Here is a 24,559-nt window from a genome sequence, read left to right as displayed (position 1 = left end):
AAAATAATAGTGTCTACTGAGCAAAAAAAGTAAAGGGGCAAAATGTGTACCGGTATTGCCTCCCCTGTGCTCTATGGGTTAGGCGCCTATGGTCTCAATCAAGTAACATTCACAAAAATCAAGTGTCTGCAAAAACATTTTTACAGTTTTCCGTGATAAAAAATATATACCTCCCTCGCTTTTCTAGCAATGGTTAAGCACTGACATATATGCCTTTGTTGCCAAGTTCGTTACATAGTAACCACAGAAAATACAAATACAATCCGCGGAAACAGCCAAGGAAACAGACAGAGACAGAAAAAAACAAAACAGTAGTCTTAAACAACATATAGTGCAAACCTTTTGTAAGCAATTTTTTCATGACTTACAATACTTTTTCCAGGCCTGGAAATCGCTGTTTTAATATTCCATGTCTTTACAATGACTTCCATGAATTTACGAACCCGACACTAAGATGACCCCCCCCCCCCCCCCAGTTCTGTCCTTTCACCTGCAAGTCCAGTGTGCCTAACACATTAACGGAACATACACAACCAATCACAGAACATGCAGTCTGGTAGCCACACCCCCCTGCTCACGCCGCAGTTTTGACAGAGAGAGCTGTCAGCTGTCAGTCTGGTGCGCAGCAAAGTAACACAGACACTGTATAACCTGCTGAAAGAAACGTTATAGCAAGGCTGAGCTCTTTTGTGGTTCGTCTGGGAGGGGCTATAAACACTGGGGTGCATTTAAATGGGAGTGTTACATTTAATTATTGTTTAAGTGGTTTGTAATTAATGTGAGGTGCACATGTATATAGGCTTGTGGTTTTCTGTGTTCAGGGTGGGGTGTTCAGAGGTGGAACGATAGAGAGACAGTAAGCTTTTTAAATATAAATATAAATTGCTATCCGTGCTGGTTTTACACCAGCACAATACTTGTCTGAGCATCTGTTGGCTTATTTTGGCCAACATGCCGTTTTGTTTTATGTACAGTGTTTTGTATTGTTAAACCTTTTTATTAATGAACATGCACACCAGTGCTTCATTCACAGTACTGTGTCTGTATTTCCTGGTCTGGGTACTTCACCATAAGCCTCCCTTGCCACACAGCCATATTGTTTTTTTCTTTTTGTTCTGTAAGACCAAGTTTTTGTATAGTAGTTTAAAGTAAAATTACAGTTAATGTTTAAGGTTGTACTTAATGCATACCCCATTGAAAGTACTCATGACTTTAGGGTAATTTTGCATTCTTCTCACTCAAAATACGTTTTACTCACATATGGACTGATGTAAGGATAAGCGCAGTGCAAACAATTGCAGCTGCAAAATCCAAATTGCCTAGCAGCCATGCAATTTTTTTTTGTAAGCTTAAGAGCAATGCAAATTACTCAACACTTACAATTAAAGAGCTGCAATCATGCTAATGAGGGTCGCAATGAGCACTGTCTGTGCATCAGGGTATTTAGCAGCCACACTTACAGCCCAGAGGTGAGGTGAGTTCAGAGTACAGAGAGCAGCAGGCACTGTATGAGATTTGTGGAGAACGAAAATCAAACCAAACAAAAAAATATGACACAGGAAGGGCAGCAAAGTCCTCTAGGCATACGGAAAAGAAAAGTTTTCTGAGGAGGGGCTGAGAGTCCTTACGGCTGAGGTCACTCAGCATAAAATTGACCCATTCTCAGCCAGCATGTTGTACTACTAAAAAGGCCATGTGGTCTTCTATAGTGAATAAAGTCAATGCTGTCAGTGTTATCAGGAGGACAGTCAACCAGGTGATGAAGAGGTGGCAGGACATGAGGCGGTGAAAAAAAGCAAAACTTGCAAAGCAGCACAGGCATGCAGCAGGAACAGGAGGGGGAACACCATCCACATCACTGGAGTCAGGCGGAGAGGACAATCCATCCCAAACAAAGTGACCCTGGATTTGAATTTGTGAGGACTTCTCTGTCTTGCCCTTCTCCGCCGAAGGTTTTCCTGCCTGATAGCGGCTGCAGAACTCCTTAACCGTATTTTTAAGGACTGTTGAAAGTCCCACTTTAGACCAGTTAAACACGTTTTTTGGAAGCAAAATGGGTGAATAAATTACTCAATGACCCAAAACCTTATCTGGAGCACTGATTGGGACCAAAAATTACCCATTGAGGCAAAACCAAGCAGGGTTAACATTAAATTAGGGAGGCAGTATTTAGATTTGCTATTGTCCAGACCCCAATTCCTACAAAAAGCTAAGTACATTTTTCACAATAATGCAGTGACATGTTATTGATGGGGGCTCTTTACTGCAGGAAAAGGTAATAGAGTGCCTGTTTAATAAATGATATGCCCATTTTTCATTTGTATCTTGAGAACCAATAATCAAATTGTAATTGTAATGCCTTTTAAATGTGTATAATCTAGTGTGCCAAATGCTTTACCCCCATTTACTTCCAAATTTATAAATGGTAAATACTGTTTCCCCCACCACAGAAATCTCCACAATAATTGAATTGAATTTCAGTGAGCGTCCACTGGAAGACAAAGGTCAGCCCAGGAGGAGTCCACTTTGAGCTCTCTGGTGGTCAGCAGGGTGTCGAGTGGCGAGGAGAAACAATGTCTCCCTGACCCGTGGGAGACAGTGCAGTACTCCCTGTAGAATCCACAGAGAAAATCAGAAAATTTGCACAGGATGTGGACCTGTGCTCCCATGACTGTATGACTCACTGTGCAAACCACGGAGCCGTGCCTTTACTAGGGGATCCTGTAATGACATATTTTTACTGGAAATTCTGGAAGTTCTCTAAATCTAGCTCAAGGTGACCTACGCTAAACTTAAGCACGGTTTACCTTATTTTGCACCTTTACATAGACATTTTTTAATTGTTTTAAATATATTCAGACAGGTGTTTTGCATCTCTCATTTTTAATGAGCTTTCAAGTAGGAGATGCTGTGTGTTACTTATAGGAATTGGGGTCTATTCAATTCATCAAACGGTGGCAGAAGTAAAAACTCCAGTTGTTTCGATGATTGAAATATGGAGAATTATGTAACAAGGTTATAAAAATCAAACACCTAGCAGTGCATTTTTTCCTGTAAAAATTAAATATCAAATATCAGGAAAGGTCCATTGTAAATATTTTGAAACAATTTAAATAGCTTACATTTAAAACACAGTAGCTGTCTAATGGAAAGGGAACAGAGTAATTCATCACTTGGAAAATACATTGTGTAGCCTTTCATTACAGTGAGAAAAGTACCATTGGGACACCATTACATTTCTTCAGAAAAAAAAAAATCAATAAATAAAACAAAGGTAAATTGGCCCCATAGGCAACTGTAATGATTCTGCAGACAGAATCCTATCAATTAAGATCCCAATACTTGTTTTAAGACAGTTAAGGTCTGTAGTCATGCATTTTTCAACAGTTGGGTCTGTACCCTGTCTGGATTCAAAATTTACGTACTGATCATAATCTGTACCATACTAAAATACATAAATGCATAATGACATAGTTCAGACTATAGGTCAATATCGATTAAAATACAATATGGCTTCAGATTATATGTAAAACAAGTTAATCAAACACAACATTTGAGTAATTGCAATTAGAATGACTGGAATCATCACAAAGATGTTAGAGGACCCCATATGTTTTCTGTGCTAAATAGGAACAGTTAAAAACCCTGCGTGTATTTGTGACGTGGAAGTATCACTCTTGCCAGTCTACTTGCGTATTTATCTCCCATTTGCATTGCTGACTCACCCTAGTCAGGCTCTACACATTTTTTTTTTTTTTTTTTTTTTGCTTTAATGTTTTAGGGTTACGCAACGATCCTTCAAGCATCATACAAACTATTTATATATTTGTTTGTTGCCATGTGCTCCAAACTCAATGTGAAACTCTTGACCTGCACTCAATGCTAATAGAGTGGGACTGCTTTCATTACATTGGTACTTGTTCAATAATTAGAAATTAGACCCAGCAGCTGATACAATGCAACGGATAATGCATATTTCATACTCTAACCAGTAGGAATTGGGTGTATCATAAAACAGATTTTGGCTTTAATGCTTTGAACACTATAGACCCCAAAAGATAATTAAAAACTGAATACAGCTTGTTATTATCATAGGAAAGACTGAAGACATATACACTACAGAATGCACTTGAGGTTAATGTGGACATTTACTTAGTATGGACAAAATTAAAGGGCCTAATCCATTTGTGCATTTTACATTGTTCTTGAAACACTTGATGTTGGCACATGCCCTTCTTTATGTGGACTATTTGCTAAAGATACACACTGACAGAGTCCAGATTTGACCTCCTTTTTGTGTTGTGTGATGCAGAAAAATGCTTCTACCAGAAGATTTCTAGCAACGCAAACTGTTATGTTACGATATCATTTCTGTACTGTATTTACTACACCATTGTGATTTATAATTGCATTAATAAAACCCAGCTGTGGTTTATCTCAGCTAGGTAAAGGTTGATTAAATCAGTCTCTTACAGGGATCATAGCAAATGGACACTGGGGTGGGTGTTGACCATTTTTTTATACATTTAAAAGGGATGCTATTTTTAAAAGAAATAACAGAAAAAACTACCACAAAACGACTCAAAATAACCATTTAAACTGCATTTTTTTTAAAAAAATGTTAATGTTTTTTTTTTTTTTCCATTTCAGGGGAAAATTCAGATATACAACAATTCGTCTAGCTTCCAAATCTAGCCATATATGTATTTTACAGCTGAAAGGCAGCCAGTATCTATTTATTTTTCGTTATACCTGAATTCAAGTTACATGTTTGAGGGTGTCAAAGACTTTTGTAACTGGTCTCCTATATGGTATACTTACTTGTAACAACTTAAACTGCCTGTTCATTCATAGTTACACAGGCAGCCAGAAACCATGTTGCAGCTAGACTGGGAAAGCAACTCCTTCCTGCTCTTTTTCTGAATTTCTTTTCACACCATGCTTTTCTGTAGGTAGCTAAAGATCTAGTAGAGCTCTGAAAGTAAAGTTTGGGAGAACGGTCAGAACCCAACATTCCACTCTCCCAATTAACCGGCACGTTAACAATATAGCCTACATTTTCTTCACTAAATTGCCCTGTTCACAAAGCTTTCCTCTTTTACACAAAAAAAAAAAAAAAAGAAAGAAAAAGGAATCAGTTTTATAAAGATGGAATATTGGGCCGGTGTACTTTTATTGTAACTATGAGCAGCATAAATAAAATAAAAAAGTTAACCACAATTGTGTATATCACGGCCTCTTTATTTATTTTTTTAGATATTACATATTTATATGTCAGATCCTTCATTGCAACCTGGCTGTTTTTGTAAATGTAACATTGTCACATATCACTTATTTTTACGTGAAAGGAAAGGTTAATTCCTTTAGACAATACTAAATTTAGACCATTAAGTCCTGCTGAGTTTTCAGATTTTATGTTATCCAGACTTGAGGGACTAATTTAGATGTTGCTCCACCATTAATCCCTAGTGGTCCTGGTGGTAACTAAACATTCAATTAAAATAAATAAATACAAATAAAAAACTAGTTAAACTCTTGCTTTATGTTTGACCTCTTCAGCAAGGTGAACAGGAAGAACAGAAGCACAAGAGTAAAGACCAATATTGTTTTCCACATTTTGACTGCTTATTTCTCTTCATCTATCAGCAGATTGTAAAGTTTTGATTGGTATGTGAGGCTAGAATCTTTCGCTCTATAAAGAAACATGATTAGCACCATTCAAAAATTGGAATAGTTTTCATTCCTGTCACAACCCATTATTCGAACATGGCAGGGGTGACAGTCTCCACCCTCAATAGCATTTGCTGTCTGTTTGCATTCTTTAAAATGTTGGGCATTTCTTTCCATTCCAATGTTTTTTTAAGAACTGTGTTTATCAGTCTCAAAGAAGAATAGCTTTGGGGGGTCATATTATGATAAAATGCATTTAAAAAAATAAATACCACTTATAGAAGCTCAGTACAGAAGAGTCCTGCGGTTATAGCCTATCATATGATTGTGCATCACGTGAGATAAGTGCAGTCCTTCAGCGCCGAGGGTTTTAACAGGCATTCACACGTCATGCGACGTAAAGGGGACGGTTCTCTTCGTTTTAACCAATAAAAACTGATAAAACATCCCGATTTAAAAAATGAAACCGGTGGATAGCCAATAAACAACGGGAAAACAGTGGAACAGGTTCAATTTACGTTGACTTCACCCATTTCCCATTTAAAAAATCAAACCTACTACTAAAAAAACATATAAATGTCCCGCTTTCCTGCCTTGTTGCTTAGTTCTGAATACTTTAAACCCGACCCAACTACCGACAGCACACTGGTGCATTTCTATTGGAGACCGCTTGCGTGATTTAAAACGAGATTACATTTAGGATGTTAAAATATGGAGGATTTAAAATAGAATTAAACATTGTGGCAAATGTAAAAAAAAAAGTCTGCAAGCCCAGAAGAATGTGCCCCTAACCATAAGGATTTCGTTGTGGAAGACAGCAAAGGAAAGAATTGGTACAACTTGTGTGTGCAAGTACTGTCGAGTTGCACTTTACATATTGTAGCGATGTCGGTTCCCGCATTGAGGCGCATCACACAGGGCGAGGCAATCCACACACAGGCGGAGGATGGGTGCGAACCCGGGCCCTCTCTCACTAAAGCACAGTGCCGATACAGCTTTACAAGAGCAGGCAAAAAGAGCGTATATTGGGTTTATGTCTGTGTGTGTGACCTGTAACCTACAAGCCCTGCTGCTGCCCCCCGTGCACACTATTTTGACCAAAAAAAAAAACAACCGGTCAAGCATTTTGGAAAGTAACCGAAAACACTAATTTCATACAGTATATCAAAAACGAAAGCCCCGGAAAAAAGTAAATAAATAAAAACGATTTACATAAAACTCGAAAATAGCTCAAAAGAAGCACCACAAAATAAAATGAACACCGAAAAACAGCAGCTCTAGTTTTAATATTGTAAAAATTGTACTAAGTGTAATAATAGTAAGAGCTAACCCTAACCCTAACCGTTTAGGGGTAGGGGTACAGGTTAGGGGTAGGGGTAGGGGTACAGGTTAGGGTTAGGGGTATGAATAAGGTTTAGGGGTTGATTTTAGGACTTTTGTTTTACTATATTTTTGTAAACAACTTTAGAACTTTTTTTTTTTATTTTACTCATTTTGTTTTTAAATAACATAATAAAGGGCATGGATGAGAAATTTAGCAAAACTGTCTGTTTTCGAGTGTGTATGTGTTAAGTGTACCGTACTCGCTTGATTATATAAGACTGCCACAGCAAGAAGAAGAAAAAAAATCCCTAATAGTTAACGTGCATTATTTTTGTAATCTCCCCCTTCTGGAAGTATTCCGAAAGTTCAGCGCATTCCCAGTATAATTCCTGATGGGAGGGGCTTCTCCAGGAAGCAACACAACAGACGATCATTAACAAGATCAGAACAGACGCCTGAAAAGGAAACATTTTGATAACAGAAAATACAGTTATGTGAACTGCAGGTAAGTTCTAACAAGATATGAAGTGCACTTAACGCTTGGTTTTTTTTAAACCGGCGGTAACACGTTCGTGCAATTCATCGTGCTGGGACCGGTTTAATTTTTGGTTTTGTTTTTTGGAAGCAGCAGGCCCATGAGTTAGACCTGGGGACAGAGGTTTAAGTGTTCTCATGGAGTCCGTGATGTGAGCCAAACGGGCTGCAGTCGCCGGGACTCAAGACCGAGGCTCTAAAAAAAAAAAAAATCCACATAAAGATTTTAAATTAAACAATCGGCTTTGATATTTAAGCGTTGCACGTGCTGTGTATGTTTTGTGAGTAGAAACGCATTTATTTAAACTGCTATGGTGCATGTAGACAATAACGTTGGTATGGTATCGGAGCTAATGGTGCTAATCACAAAGAAAATGACTAGTAAAAAAAATAATAGTAATAATCATTCAATTCAGTATTGTCCCTTCCACCAATTACAGTACCTGTCATAAGACAGCCACCTGTTCATTTATGTTACTGTGTACAGTTCAATACAATCTAGTTTGTGTATCTGATATGGTGGATTTATTTTTGCAACCTAAATGCATTGCCAAACATTATTTTCATCTAAATTTGATCGAGCCTGGCGTTTAAAAACGTGTATTGTTGATTAATTAAGCAAAACTTAATGCAGGAAGAGATACCAGGCTTGCCAGTGGGAAATCCGAGACAAAGTCAATTCGCCTTGTAGTTTTACGGCTGCAGAATATAGCAAGGGTAAGATTTGTATTTCCAATGAAAGCATGACTTTTTACTTGTCATAGAGCTAATCGGGCTGGTAACCACGGTGCGTGTATTGTTACATATTGTTAAATACCTTTCTTGTGGTTATTTTTTAGAAAATTCAAAGGTCATCGGACAACAGTAGATTTGTATTTCGCTCTGTAAACAGTTACAAGCACAGGTATGTGTGCACGTCGGTATAGATTTATTTCTAGGGTGTTAAGATAAGCAAAAAGTCGATTCAGTAATCCTTGTTTACACAAGGCGTATTTCGTGCAAGACAAGATCCCACGGTCTACTATAATTATTATTTTTTAAATCAAGATAAAAATCCGTAGTTTTTCAAACACATTAACATATGAAAGTCTTATGTGTATTGTAAATGGAGTTTGTTTGATCATACTTTATTATCAAAAGAGAAGGCTGGATGTTTTTTTTTGTTGTTGTTTATCTTGGGAGTATTCTGTGGAGGTTCGCAGATTTCTTTGGCTTTTAACACCTCAATCATTAGAGACTTTCTTACTGAGAGAGAGCTTTTAGCTGTTTGATGTGGGACTATAAACGTCTTCAGTTTTTGTTTGAGATGTTGCCAAGAAAGGTCTAATACATTTCATCACATAATATATGGATGACACACGTTTTTTTTGTCTTTTTCTTGAGGAACACGCTGTTCAGCACACCATGCTACAGTAGCTGCAAGCGCCATCACATCAAAACTCTGCCAGAACAATCGGTTTTGCAGGTTTTGTGAAGTTGACTAATCTCGAATTGAATTTAAGTTGAAACCTACAAACACTTTACCTTTTTTTTGTATCACGTACAGTAGTATAAGGCCAAATTTGTGCGTTCATAATGGTTGTCGTTTTTTTGTTTTTTTGTTTTTAATTTAGTACTGGATATGAGTCTACAATCAACTGTGGGACTGAACCCAGAAACTATCAGAACCGAGGAAGAGCTTGTGTTTATTGTCGGTATTTGACACTGTCATAGTAATGACCAACATGAGCAAGGATCAGAATGATCATTAACTTCTGAAGCAACCGAACAGTCCACAAATGGAGCCTTGTATTTGGAGATAAATCCAAAGCGTATTTTATTGAAATACACTGTATGCTCAAGCAGCCAAGATACAATGCAAAAAATGCTGAGATTGGGATTTTTTGTGTTCTTTTTGGAGGTGATTGGGGTACCCCTGATCCAGGGACACAGCGCTTTCACGTGTGAACCCATTAAAGTTCACAGATGTCTTGGGATGCACTACAACATGACATTTTTTCCTAATATGATGGAACATTACGACCAAGATATTGCTGCTAAAAAAATGGAGGTGAGTTGCATATCATTCTTATTTTATCTGTATCTTAAGTATACACTGCATCTGCTGTAGCTTTTTGCAGTTTTTCAGGAGACATTTACACTGTCATAAGAAAGTAGTAGGGTTTTTGGCTCTTGAAATCAACATTTTTAAAGCTGGTTTAAAAATAAATAAATATTCAAGTTATAGTTTCTGTAGCTGTAGTTTAGAAGTACTTCTGCTTCTCGATTTGTTTGCATCTTTTGGAACAAACTTTTAATGCACAAGAATAACCAGAATCAACTTGGTGGTTTAGTCCCAAAACATTAAATTATTGCAGGTGCTCTCTAATCTTGTAAACACTGTAGCGTTTGTCAACTGAGCCTCTATTAAAGTTGGGTATGTCTTCTGTGTTACCCCCTTTGACTGACTGAAACTGACTTGTAAGAGACATTTAACTTTTATGTATTACAAAAGATGTACGGGGATTCCATTTGATAAACATAGGATAATGCAGGTGCAGCATTTAGTTTTTGCTGAAATCCCTGTTTATATTATGGTTGAAAGTGGTAGTATTTCATTTGTCATTATGACCTGCATTAAAAATCCCTTACAGACTGTAATTAAGATTGTATTACAGCTCATATTTCAGTAGTCATATCAATGCTGATACTTCTGTAGCAATTGTCCAAATAAAAGCTCGTTAGTGTCTGCCTCTTCTGTCATTTTAGAGTCACTTCTTTTAAACAAACACAATAAAGCTGCTTTGTTGCAGCCCTTTTAGACAGTAGTCTCTGAAGATCTCAATCCTAATACAGTAAGATATCCATCTGAGAATGGGGGCTTCTTAAATAGAAGCACCTGACTGAGCACTGCCACTTCAGACTGTAAAAATAGCTCTGTAATCATTTCACTGGCCTGTCTTGCTGATACCAGCACTAGGTCTATCATGATCCTTTGTTTGATGTGTTGAGGCATATGAAGAACTGCTTAAATCAAAGAACACAGATGGAAGTACACAATGTATAGTACCTCTGTTGCAACAAAATACAGTGAACTGTACAGAGAGGTGACAGTGTTTTAAAGATTCATCGTTGCATAATTTAACTTCTCGATTTTAGGATTAGTAAATCCTTATTTCATGAATGATTCACAGTAGAGAACAGTATAGCTGTAGGCGTGTTCCAATTGAGTGAAAGTACAGTGAAGCTTTTTTCATCTTGGAGGGCAAAGACAAAGGAACAAAGGAAACACCCACATTCAAACAGAGAGAAACGCAACAAAATATTCCTGTCGGCGAAAGGGGTGTGCAGTTCATATCGTCTGACGCCAGGACAACAAGATTTGTGTAAAGTTTTAATGTAAAGTATAATGTAAAGTTTTTACATTATACTTTGCCCATCGGACCAGTGCTGCCAGATCTAAAAAATGAAAATATTATATTTCACAAAGTTATCGTACATCCCAAAACTTAAGAACAGACGAATGTAAATGTTTTTCGTCCTTAATATGATTCTATTGCTGTAAATAGCTGTTAACCTTGAGTTTATGTAAGAAAAACTAATATTGTGCAAAGTAATGCATGTAGTAAGCATATTTGTACAATGCCAAATGTAGTTAGTTAGACTTATAGTGGTGGTCTAATTGAAGTATTGTGAGATCTATATGCTATAGACTCTACATAACAGGAAAGAATTATACTAAATTGGTGTAAACTTGTTTGCAGCAATAGTATGTGTTTGGCAGACAGTACAAGAAAGATTTGAGCCATTTTCATGCTACCAGGTAGAATATCTCTGTCAGTCAATCTATATAATATTACTATCGCCGAAATAAAATAAAAAACAGCAATAGAAAGGTTGCATCTCCCACTCCTTACGATAGCACTCCGGCCAGTGTTTTGCTTTCATGGTCAATGTCGACTCATCCTCATACTTGCTTTTCTTCACAGGAGTCCCTGGATAATCCACCTCACTGTCAGTCCTCCTCACTAATCATGATTCCACCCTTTAAACTTCCAAATATGTCTTTAAAATAATGTTCTACTGTCACAGGCAGCTATAGAAGCACATTCACGAACACGCTTAAACAAGTCTCTGCCCACGAGTGACGTCACTGACAACTTGCTGGAGCAACAGCCAATCACTGAGGTGATGGTTCATTATTGTCATCTCCTGTCTCCTCCCAATGACAGAAGATGAAAAAAATGATTGAATATGAATTAATTTTTTTAAATGCTTGTACTCTGTGGACCTTCCTGAATTATAGTACATTTTGGCCACTTTGACAATTCTCTATCGTACATCGTCAATGGGCCAAATTATTGTATAAATACGGTAATTACCGTATGTCTGGCAGCACTGCGTCAGACAAATACATTTTTTTTTTTTTTTGTCACAACATGAAAAAAACTCCCGAAGATGGGCGGGCGGGCTCGGCGTTGATGAAGGAAGGAAACACACCCACATTCAAACAAAGAGAGACACAACAAAATATTCCTGGCTGTGAGTCACACCCACTTGTTTTGTTGTCTAGCCCACCGCTCCGTTTGAAATACAATTGCAGCTACACTTCAGAGCTTGATTTGAGAGCGCTGATTTACTCGGTAGATTAAACTTGATTATACAAGGTTTAGTATTGGTAAACAGTAAGACACGTTGTTTCTGAATCTAAAAGTGTTGCTGTTTCTGCACCCCCAGTAGAAAATTGTAGGCCTTTTTATGCTGGTTAAGGAAACCCAGCTATCAAATATGTTTCAAGTACAATTGCCTGACTTTCTGTTGTGAGAGACCACTGTTGCATATGGATTATAGAGTGACAGCCAGTGTTCCCTCTAAGGCTAAAATGCATGTGTTTTGCGCAATAACTGGCAACAGCCTTCGCACTTGGTTTACTAACTTTCGCAAGTTATCATAAATATCAACCTCAATCAAGACTCCAGGCTCTCAAGTTAAACCTGTTATTTTGAGACCATTCTTACAAAGCATTAACATAAGCATATTTGTGACTGTCTTGCAGCTGATTCTCTGATTTCCCTGTGTAAAAATACACGTTCCATTAGTGCAGAGCTCACTCGGGCACCAGCGAGTCTACTGGTACAGGGTGGGTGAAGCAGGCGTCTCTACCTCTATATAGAGAGTGCTGCTCATGAACTTTACAGTTTTGAACTCATCATATAATTGGATACTAAAATCGTGAAGCACAATCTTCCTGCATTATTTAGAAGTATAAATACTCACACTTTGACGATTTTTGTTTTATTTCCCTTTTAAAAAAAAAAAAAAAAAAAAAAAAAAAACCCAACCATTTCAGAAATCATTTCGAGCTTTTTGAAACTGGTAAAAATGTAACCAGAACATTAGTCGAAAATACACATTTAAGTGTATAGTAATAGAAAAAGACATACCATGTCCATTATTTTTTTGCGAGTTTATTCATCATTTGACTTCACTCCATGTCACTGTTGAAACTCAACATGGCAGCTGCACCAACGAAAAAAAAAAAGCAATGTTTCAATAAGACAGATCTAAAATAAGTCTGGTTATCTATGTGAGGATGGTGGGATAGTATTCTTAGTTTTGTTGTAACTCGCGTAATCATGTACGAGTCAATACCATTAACATAATGCCAGTTGTACACACATAGAGAATGAAAGCATGACAGCAACAGTGGCAAAGCACTGCATTCTTCTCTGCTGAAAAACAAAGACCTAAGCCTAGGTACTGCACTCAAGCCAGAGCTTTTCCAAAGTAAGCTAAATTAATTGCGTATTTTGTTATTGTTTTGTTTGCTACCTGCCTTTTAATGAAGCTATAATTAGCAATTTTTAACCATTGCCGTTTTTTTTATTGAATTATATTTTCTGACGACGAAGAAATGAGCTCAAAACTATTTTTCTAGTTATACAATCCTTAAAGGAAATTGATCACTTTACTGTATAAAGGATGTAGTCACTACACATCACACTGTTGGTTTCATAAAGACATTCTGTCTGGAGACATGACTCTCTTTAAATCTTGCAAATAACATTGCAGAATTAGGAAATAAACCATTGAGAGGATTAATTTACATTAAAAGGGGAGCTATTTAAATTACAATCTGGTAATACATAGCAGTGAACCTGTTTTAGAGTAAAGGGTAATTCAACACGCCTTTATCAGTATTTCATATTTTATTCTTGTTATGATGCCAGTAAAATGCTAAACTTAATTTGTGGAGTACTGTACATAAGATTACTCTCACATGATATTCCTGGACTGTCTCTAAACTGTTTCCTATTTTTATTATTGTAAATTCCAGCAATAAGCTAAACGTGTCTTTTCAAAACACCTTTATTTGTAGACTGAACTACTGTGTTAGTGGAAGACTATATGATTTTCACAACTGTGCTGGACATTTGGTTTTCTGAACTGTTATAATATAATTTTTTGGTTTTCCTGCTTATTTTAATGCAGCCAAAGAGCCAAGGGATGTCTATAAACATTGTGACAGGTCTAAAGTGTCTTTATGTGCTTTACTTGCTATTACAGCAACAAGAGTTGAAGAAAAAAAAAATTGTGGTAATATTTATTAAATGTACTTTTTTTTAACTAGCAACATTATTTTTATGTTCAAATGCCACATTTAATTATTAATACATTGATAAAAAGTGGGAACAAATGGAATTGACCATTTTTGAAAAATGGAATTTGATATTCCCAAGAGTGGTACAATTAGAGGCCCTAAAGATGGTTGCAATTGAAGGCAGTGCAGATGCCAGTGTTTTATGCAGAAGGTATAAAGCAATTTTATGCAGACCACCAGTTAACCATGTAGTCTATATGATAACAACTGACAGGGCTGCATAGGATCAGAGGATGTTTCAAAATCAGAGGCAGAGCCACGGTAAATATCTTGTTTAAATCTAAAGAACATTGTAAAATTGTTGAGACACATGTGTTGGAATATTTTTTCAAAATTGCAACAAAAATATATTAAAGTTTAATGCGTGGCCGAAGGTTTCTCGCTGATAATTTACCCTTTCTCTGTCGAAATGGCAAGTTTCTCAATATCTAAAAAGCTTACACGGGAACGCTGGTCTGCACTGCTGTTATTTTTTTGTGTTTTTATTCATGTCCTGCGTATATAACAGAATTCTGCCTGGTCCTGATATAAATGGCATTGAGGGTGAAAGTGCAGTAAAGCAGTGTGAACCCATAGAGTGTGCTTCAGTGTATTTCACAAACACAAGCTTTCATGTGTTCTCCAGCAGTGGGTTGAACTGCATAGTCTTAATGTGGCTTGGTACGTACCTTTTATTAATGACACTAAAGAAATGTCTCTGTTTATTTCTGTAATTAATGTTTTTTATTGGCACTTAAACTGTCAGCTTATTTTTAAAATGATGGATAGTGCATATAGCTTACACAAGACTGACTGTAAAATGACTGACTGTATAATGACAGCAAGGTTTAATCACAAGCTTCTTTAGTTTGCGGAGCAATAACTTTGAAAATTCTAGCCTACAGGGCATGGAATAGTATATAGAGCTTTAATGTATTAAGGTGAAGTGAGCTTTACAATAGACAATGGAGTTTTTACTGCTGTACTTGCTTCAAGCTGAAGTCCCAGTGCATTTTATTTATTGTTATGGTAGAAACCGAAACTTGTATGTAAAACTTTTTTGAATATTATTTATTTTCTTTTTTCAGCCGTTTGTTCCACTGATCAGTCTCAGCTGTTCTCCAGAAGTCCACAAGTTTATGTGTGAGGCGTTTGTGCCAGCCTGCACTGACCAAAACAAAGTGATTAACCCGTGCAGGAGCCTGTGTGAGCGAGTGCACTCGGACTGTGGAAAGGTGATTGATACTTTTGGAGTCACCTGGCCCCCCGAGCTTGACTGTGGCAGGTACAGTACTGTGATTTTTGCTGGGATATCTTAGCAAAATGTGATTTGAAGCTTTTAAGCTTCTGTGTTTTTTTTTTTTTTTTTTTTTTTTTTTTTTTTTTTTTTTTTAATATTTATTATTTTTGTCATGGCAAATGCATTGCCGTGTGGTGTGCAGAGTGAGCCATACGCTGAAGGGAGCTCAGATTCACTTCCTGGCTGTGCCAAGTTCCAAATCTTTTCTAGACATCCCATAGGGAGCATTGCAATGTCCTAGCAGTCCTTTGGGTTGGGGAGATAAGATTGTCAGGAACTGTTTCACCTCAAGACACTGCAGTAGCCCCTATTAAACACATGTGGTGAGCTTCAGCATACACCAAGTGGATGGAAGCTGGCTAACATCTGCTGGCGTGATGATTGGATTGTTGTGGGCTGTTGCTGTGGTGATGGAACGTAATTGTTTGCTGTCAATTTGTTTGAACATTATTTAGGTTGGAAGAATGTCGAGGTTCTCAGCCTGGTACTCCTGCTCCTTCCACTAAGCATGCAGTCACCCAGAAGGCAACCCAGCCTGTGCAGAGGGACTATGGATTCTGGTGTCCTCGGAAGCTCAAGACCCCAGTTGGTCAGGGTTCCATGTTTCTGGGAGTGAGTGACTGCGCACCACCATGTGAAAACATGTACTTCACAAGCAGTGAAATCAAATTTGCCAAGAACTTTGTTGGGATTGTTTCCATTATCTGCCTTTGCGCAACGCTGTTTACATTCTTCACTTTCCTGATTGACGTCAAGAGGTTCAGGTACCCCGAGCGTCCTATCATCTTCTACGCCGTGTGTTACAGCATAGTCTCCTTAATCTACTTCATAGGGTTCCTGCTGGATAACAGCACAGCTTGCAACAAGGCTAACGAGAAGTTGGGGCACATGGAAACTGTAGTTCAGGGCTCGCAGAACAAGGCCTGCACTGTCCTTTTTATGCTGCTTTATTTCTTTTCCACTGCTGGAACAGTGTGGTGGGTTATTCTGACCATCACCTGGTTTCTGGCTGCGGGGCCCAAGTGGAGCTGTGAAGCTATTGAGAAGAAGGCAGTGTGGTTCCACTCCTCGGCTTGGGGGATTCCTGGGGCTCTGACAGTGATGTTGCTGGCCATGAACAAAGTGGAGGGTGACAGCATGAGCGGGGTGTGCTTTGTGGGGCTGTATGACCTGGATGCACTGCGCTACTTTGTCCTTGCGCCCCTGTGCACTGGTGTGGTTGTGGGTCTGTCTCTGCTCTTGGCCGGCATCATCTCCCTCAATCACGTGCGGCGGGTGATCCAGCACGACGAGCGGAACCAGGAGAAGCTGAAAAAGTTCATGATCCGGATCGGCGTCTTCAGCGGTCTTTATCTGGTGCCTTTGGTTACCCTGCTGGGGTGCTACATCTATGAACAAGGTCACCGGACCACTTGGGAAATGACGTGGGTCAATGACCATTGTGAGGAGTATCACATCCCCTGCCGACCTTACCAGGTATTTATATAAATACAGACATAGGATGTATATTATCATTAGAAAAATGTGTATGCTGATATTTTTTTTTATTGACTTCCATTCCACTTACAGCTATGAGCCATCCCATAGAATTAACAAATTTTGCTTCATAAAGTCGAATGTAACCTGCTGAATTGTGTTATGTTGACATATTAAATTGCATACCGCTTTGTAGTTTTCCATATACTTAATAAAAAACTGACAAATTGAAAAATGTGACATTTCAAAGACTGCTATTATGTCTTCCAGTAGACTTTTTGCGATATCATTTTATAGTTTCTTTGATTACATGATGTTAAGTAAAACATCTGTATGACTCAATCCTCTCTCTCTCATATATATATATATATATATATATATATATATATATATATATATATATATATATATATATATATATATATATATATATATATAAAAAAATTAGTTGTAGTCAAAACTTTACATACCCCAATGGAAGTAAGAATTTCTAGAAATTCCTCAAACAAAGTAATTATAGAAAAAATCTTGTTAGATGTCGACAGTTATTTAAGCAATTTTGTTTTCTCCAGAAATGCTAATTCAAAAGTATTAATACCCTGACAAGGAAAATTAAATTAATAGTTAGTTGAGGCACGTTTAAAAATAAGTGATTATTGCTAAGTGATTAGGATATTTGCAAATGAGCTTTTGGCATCATTCTTTAGTGGTTTGTGAGCATTCTTCAACGCTAAATTGTTCCAGTTCATTCAAATTCTGAGGACTTGTGCACAACCTTCAACTTCATACCAAAGATTCTCAGTCAGATTTAGATCGGGACTTTGATCTGGCCATTCAGAACCTTGGTTTTCTGAAGTAGACTTTGACGTGTGCTTTGGATCTTATTGTGTTGGCACGTCCAGTTGCTCTTTAAACCATGATTTGTAGCGGAGGGTTTCAGGTGATTGGCCAGTGTCTCTTGGTATGCTATGGAGTCCATCATGTATTGGAACTAAATTTCCTGTGCCGTTAGAGGGAAAAACTGCCCCATAGAAGGATGTTGCCATCTGCTTGACAGTAGGTATGGTGTTCTCTTCTTTGTACACCTCACCAGACTTTCTCCAAACATAACAACTATCAGCATGACTAAATAGCTTGATTTTTGTTTAATCACTCCACAAAACCTTTGACCATAATGCATATCCATCATTCAAATGCTGCTTTGCAAACTTTAAGCAATTGTGACGTTTTCCTAAGAGTGGGTTTTTCCTTGGCCTGTGACCATTGAGATATTCACCATGCAATATTTGAAATAAATAATTGTTAATAATAATTAACTTTTTTTTTTTTTTAGTTTTGCGACAAAAGATCTTTCTAAATTTCTTTGTTTTGTAGAAATTATAAATTTCCATTGGGGTATGTAAACTTTTGACTACAAGTGTGTGTGTGTGTGTGTGTGTGTGTGTATATGTGTATATATATATATATATATATATATATATATATATATATATATATATATATATATATATATATATATATATATATATATATATATATATATATATATATATATATATATATATATATATATATGTATGTATGTATGTATATATGTATATATATATATATATATATGTGTGTGTGTGTGTGCGCACTCATGGTTATTCGTTTGCCCCTTTTTAATGAGACCAAGGATACAAAAACTGGAGGTTTAGCGCTTACATGCACTGAAAAACTCCTTGCTTCTTCGGAATGCTGACTAAACGTTTTTAAGAAACTATTCTATTAATGAACCGGACAGCTATACTGTTTACTGGCTGAAAAAACACACAGTTTTTAAAGAATACAACAAAAAGGCTTTACACTATACCTTTTAGTATGATTGAACACATCAATATGGCTGTCCACACAACAGCAGCCCCGAAGAGATTGGCTGCACTCTTTATATACCCTGCGCCTGGCTCTAATTTACAATAATAGCCAAGTGCAGGTGATTATTAACAATAAAATAATTAATACAGGTTTTTAGGCAGGGAGTATAGTAGCCCCATCCCTGCTGTGCTACAAATATATAATGTTTGTGTGCAAAATGATGCGTTGATTGTATTACTTTTTCTTTCAGGTGAAGACATTAGCAAGGCCGGATCTTTCCCTGTTCCTGGTCAAATACCTGATGACCCTGATCGTTGGCATCTCGGCTGTCTTCTGGGTCAGCAGTAAGAAGACGTGTTCAGAATGGGCATTTTTCTTCAACAAGACTCGCAAGAGAGAGTAAGGAAAGGATTTTTTGTTTAAACTGTTTTTACATTCCTTCATAGTAGTTAACAACTAAGTTATGAAGCCTGTCTTGATTTGAAATCCCAGCATGGCCATCAATGTTGTATCTGTCTGCTGTAAAAAAATAAGTACACTAACAATCCCAAATAAAACTGAATATGGTATCTCTGTTGGACTGGCCAACATTAACAATATATAATGAATTAAAAAAAAAAAGAAGATTTTGGACAGCTACTCCAGCATCGTGTCTACCATCTTTTCACATATCATTGTAACATGCAACAAGGAATTAAAACTTTATTTTGCTTCAGTCCCATCAGTGAGAGTCGGAAAGTGCTGCAAGAATCCTGTGAATTTTTCTTAAAACAAAACTCCAGAGTGCAGCACAAAAAGAAGCACTACAAGCCAAACTCCCACAAGCTGAGGGTCATTTCAAAATCGATGGGGACCAGCACAGGAGCAACGGCAAACCACGGCACGTCTGCAGTCGGCATCACCAATCATGACGTTTTAGCCCAGGCCACATTCTCAGAGGTCAGGGCTTCATCGGATGCTTCTGGGAAAGAGCTTGCAGAGCAGGGCAATTCCACTCGGGCAGCCCAGCCTCGATCAAAATCCAGGGAACGGGTACCTTCCGGCCAGGTATTGCCGTCACGTGCTTTGTCTGGGGATGTAGTGGAGAAGAGGAGCAAAGCTGGGAGCTCTGGCAAAGTAAGCAGCCAATCTGAGAGTTTGCAGCGAGTCCCTGATGGAAGGTAAGCACAACACCATTTAGCAACCCTTACCTCTTTTTTTTGGTTCAAAACTAAAAAAGCAGCAGCAAATGAAGACTACCTTTTATTGTATCCTCTCACTATGTGCTTGATAATAGAGTTTACATGTAATATTGTGTAATCACAGATTTGATGAGAAACCATAAAGCATTTTCTTTTCTAATATGGTTATAAAGGTAAGTATTTTCAAGCTGTACAACACTAGCTTTCTAAATTTTTTTAGTGTTTTAACGACTTACTTCTGTTAAGTCACCAGTCTTTCTAGCGATGTCGGTCTTTCTTTTTCTCCAGATTGACCCCCAGAAGTGATTTTCTGGAGGGGCGTCCAGTACAAAGCAGTCATCCTCTGCCTCGCAGCTCATCACAGCCCAGCAGCATTAAGGGATCCACTTCGTTTCTTGTACACATTGTTCCGGAAGAGAAGAAAGAGAAAAATCTGGACAACAGCTGCTCAAATACCTGAACGGGTATCTCTGTTTCAGCACAACCCCCCCCCCCCCAATACTTACCTACATTTGTTTGAACTTTTTTGGTTTTTTATGCAGAGTTTTGTGTCAGAGAAGGACCTACATTAAACATTCAGAATATTTGTATTGTCAAAAAGGGCTATTTAATGTGTGCGTGCGTGCATTTCTTTTTTAAAAAATTTTTATAACCTTTTATTTCCTAAGATTATCAAAATACTAAATTGTTCTGTAGTCATAACACTGAAATATTTCTGGAAATTGTATATAAAATACCATTTGTAACAGTCTTGAAGATTCCAATTAGTCTTCTAAGAGGTACATGTTACTTTTAAATGTATTCATTCTGTAGAGGTAGTTTTTACTGATGGTGCCTCCATTGATGTTTAACAGTTCTTACACTGTATAAATGTATTGCGGTTACAGTTTTCACAGTGTGGTGTAAGCAAGCGGGTATCCTCAGTCACATAAATTGTAGTTCTTTATATACGAATATATTTTGTTTTAGAACCGCAATATGTAGTTAACCATGTACTTTTCAAGCATTTGTTGACATCATGCACCACTGCAACCTGAGTGACATTTAAACAAAATAGATTGTTTGTCTAGCATATCTTAACTTAAGTTTCTTTGGTAAGATTTCACAATCATGTCATTTCAAGCATTTCACTATGCTTTTTTTTTTTTTTTTTTTTTTTTTTTTTTTTTTTTTTTTTTTTTTTAAATCAAACTAATAAATGTTTAAAAGAGCCCAACAACCACAAATTAACTGAATGAGATGCATGTATATTCCACCTATAATGGCAGAAACTTATTGGGGACACATGATTCTGGCAATATGTAGTAGTACTGTAATAAGAATGCAGTACAATGGGTTAATTCTGAAGGATTAAAGAACTTGAGACGACAATATACCAATCCTATATAATTATGCCCTTAGGTATTTGGGTATTCTGCAGTAATTCTGCAAAGTTACTGTGTCAAGAAATACTATACTGTGGAGTAGAGAACGAGACGACTGAATCCCTTGTTACTATCTTAAAAGCAATTAATTTTATGTCGAAGTACACACCCTCCCAAGTATTGCTTTCAGCTGCTCTAGGTGAATTGCAAATGTTGTTCAGCCCATGGAGCTGTCATACAAGAGGTGTGACTCGCTTAATTTCAGCATATTTGCATTCCTCTCTTTGCTTACTATGTATTGGTTGCATTTCAATCTGGTAAGCTCAGTAAGCAGTTTACCTTTCAGTCATTTCATGAGGCTTGGCAGCTTTTTTTTTTTCTTCCAGATGTTTCAATGTCTTGTATTGCATGTACATTAATGTCAGATTGTTATGTATTGTCAGACTGTATACAGGTTAAAGACGATACTGGCTTAAATCGCTTCTCTTTCTGAGCTGTAATGGGTCTTTGAAGCCTGGTGCAGCTGGAAGTGGAAAGGGATTTTGCAAGAAGTCACTTTTTTCATTGCTGTCTGTAGAGTGTTAACGTTAGTCTAATATCACAGTGATGAAATTCCAGTGGTTTCACCTTTTGGCATTTTTATTTGGTGAGGAAAAATAATGTACCTGTATAAAAACTGGTAAATGCATAATGCACAAAGGAAGCATAGCGATTGTTGAACTACTCCGCAACATTTTTGTATATTTTTCTTACTGCCTGGAAGGGTTTAAACAATTCTTGTCACATACCAAAGGAACACTATTTTTTTTTTTTGGTGGGGGGGGGGGTACACAGGAACAAAATGGTAATTTTTTTTTTTACTGCAATGAATCCTGATGTTTAACCTGTATTAAACATTAACCTGAATCAATATGGTATGTGAAGTTGCAAGTATGTGTGCAAACATGACATTATGAACTTGCAACACTGCGTACTAAGATGAAAAATCCTGATAATTACACAATTGCTTGGTGCTTTGCAGTTTACATTGAATGTCCACAACTTTTTATTTCTTTTTGCTGTTCTGCTTTTTTTTTAAACTGTCATTCTGTTCAGTGTTTAGTACATAGCAATCAGTTTTGATACCATTTCCATTGAATGAGTTTTATAATTTGAATAAAATGATCTTCCTAAGAAACGTTTGTGGTGTTGCATTTTTTGATCATTTACATCGACATTGACCAGGAGTAGTCAAAAACACCCTATTGTACTTAAAGGGTTTTGCTACAAGAAGACTAGCCGGTGGACCGGGCAGTGTTTGGGTGTTTATTTCCCAAAACATACCATGCAATCACTCATACTGTGTGTGTGTTTTTACTTCTAATATGTTGGCCATCATTGATTTGTACCTTCTTTTTTGATGGGATGGGATGGGATGGGATGTGATGGGATGGGGGGGTGGGGTGGATAAAAACAATTGCAAGAGTAGTAGTTTTTACATTGTTAGATACTGAGTGTTACTATATTATTGTTTGCTTTTCCATAGACCTGTATAACTTCTGTTAGTTCACCACTTTTTATCTGTATGTTACACTGCACATGTACTTACTGTGGTCGCAAGTCATATGGATCTACTTTGTGATACTAATAGCTTTAATGCTGTAGCCACAGCTGTGATGGATTACTGCTTGTTCATATGTCTTAAAATATTGGATGGCCGGCATATGTATAATAAAATATTATATAACTTTTAAATCTAAGTATTTATATACTGTAGAAAAGACAAAATTCAAAGAGTGACCATACATATGCTAGTTGGTGAGAAAGGTGGTTAGAATTGGGTTAAGTATAGTATGTCAAGAGGATTGAACCACTTTTCCTGAACACATCAACACTTGCATACAATTGGAGGTTATCATCTAAATTGCATTTAAAACGGCATTGATGGTTATATTAGCACAGGCACAGTATCATGTACTGTGTGTGTATACAGGTTAGATTTGTATTTGAGGTGTAGGTAATTTGGATTTTATAATTAAACATTGACAACATGCTGCAATACTGTTCATAATATTCCATTGTTATAAATATGATGTATTCTGTATGTAGGATATTCTGCTTTAGTTTCACTGCTGGGAAGCTTGTTTAGGTCTGCTTTTGTTCATCTGTGTATGCACAAGACCTTTGATAGACTCTGAAGCATGCCCAAGGCTTCTACTCCAAATACTTCATTTATAAACCCCCTTGTATATAAAGAGATATTTATCCTGAATATTCAGAATAATAGTAGTGGTAGAGCTTGGGACTGTCTACTGTAAGCACCCTGTGGTAAAAGACCAGTAGCTTAGATTTAGTTAATTACAGTAATTATAGTAGAAAACCACAGTTTAAATAGTAGGGGATTACTTCCAGCCAAAACCAAAGGTGGCAATCTATGACAGGTTTCACCTGTGTTTAAAAAAGCTGTTGCTATGACAGTCTAGTACGTTGTTTTCAGAATTATTCCATTTATACAAGCTGTATCTTGTGTTGTGCAGTATTTGGAATTTCAGTATTCTGCTTAACATAAATGTTCCCCTGGTGTATAGTAAGTTTGGTTCACGCAAATGCTGTACTTTATTCTGGATAGATACTTTTTTCCATGTGTGGAACTCATGCCCAAGGCGGATATTCCAAATACTTCAGTCTTTATGTAGAAATTGTCTTTTTAAGCCCATTGAATGATCGATCACGTTAAGAAGATTTTTCTGAATACCCATGCTAGGGAAATTTGGGTTCACTTTGTGCCTCACAACCCATCCAGGACGTGCAGTAATTACATAACTACTTTAGAAATCATTCTAATTAACTGTTTAAAATATGTATTGTGGATAGATTAATAGTCATCAGAAAACAAAATAGCTGCTATTCATTTAAGTTATATAAAATAGTTTAAACCTGTGAAGAAAGTTCTGTAGCTGTTGATGCACAAGGTGAGATCCTGGAATAAGAAAACAAGGTAGAAATGTGGAGAATGTTTGTCTGTTACTGATGAGAGTGGTGGTATTGTGAAGGCCCCTGGGAAGTTGTCAGTGATCAATCATGTGACAGCTAGCTGACAAACCTACCTTATTGTGGATCAAAGCAGTTATGATCTCCCAGAAGGAAATGTGACTATAAGGGACAGATAGACTGGGTTTGAGCTTCCTGAGAGACGAGGGGACGCTCTAATACAAGTCCAGGTGGTTTGTGTTTGCCGAGGACAAGCTTTGAATTGGAA

General features: G+C 37.2%; 1 protein-coding gene across 1 annotated transcript; it reads left to right on the top strand.

The window, feature by feature from the left end:
- The first annotated feature begins 7,399 nt into the window (after window positions 1–7,399).
- LOC121314929 (frizzled-6-like) lies at window positions 7,400–22,498 on the top strand. The gene is made up of 7 exons (XM_041248698.1): window positions 7,400–7,498; window positions 9,141–9,577; window positions 15,235–15,431; window positions 15,902–16,922; window positions 19,027–19,175; window positions 19,493–19,936; window positions 20,246–22,498. Exons 2-7 carry the CDS (start codon window positions 9,383–9,385, stop codon window positions 20,415–20,417), a joined length of 2,178 nt encoding a protein of 725 aa, XP_041104632.1. The 5' UTR covers window positions 7,400–7,498; window positions 9,141–9,382; the 3' UTR covers window positions 20,418–22,498.
- The last annotated feature ends 2,061 nt before the right edge of the window (window positions 22,499–24,559 follow it).

The sequence above is a fragment of the Polyodon spathula genome, chromosome 4 (genome assembly GCF_017654505.1).
Source record: "Polyodon spathula isolate WHYD16114869_AA chromosome 4, ASM1765450v1, whole genome shotgun sequence".
NCBI lineage: Eukaryota > Metazoa > Chordata > Actinopteri > Acipenseriformes > Polyodontidae > Polyodon > Polyodon spathula.
Note: the sequence above shows the minus strand (reverse complement) of the source record. Positions and strands in the feature narration are given on the sequence as shown.

Coding starts and splice junctions, on each gene's coding strand:
- LOC121314929 (XM_041248698.1), top strand. CDS start 9,383: ATGCAAAAAATGCTGAGATTGGGATTTTTTGTGTTCTTTTTGGAGGTG. Junction 9,578..15,234: donor TTGCTGCTAAAAAAATGGAG/GTGAGTTGCATA, acceptor TTCTTTTTTCAG/CCGTTTGTTCCACTGATCAG. Junction 19,176..19,492: donor AACAAGACTCGCAAGAGAGA/GTAAGGAAAGGA, acceptor ATTTTGCTTCAG/TCCCATCAGTGAGAGTCGGA.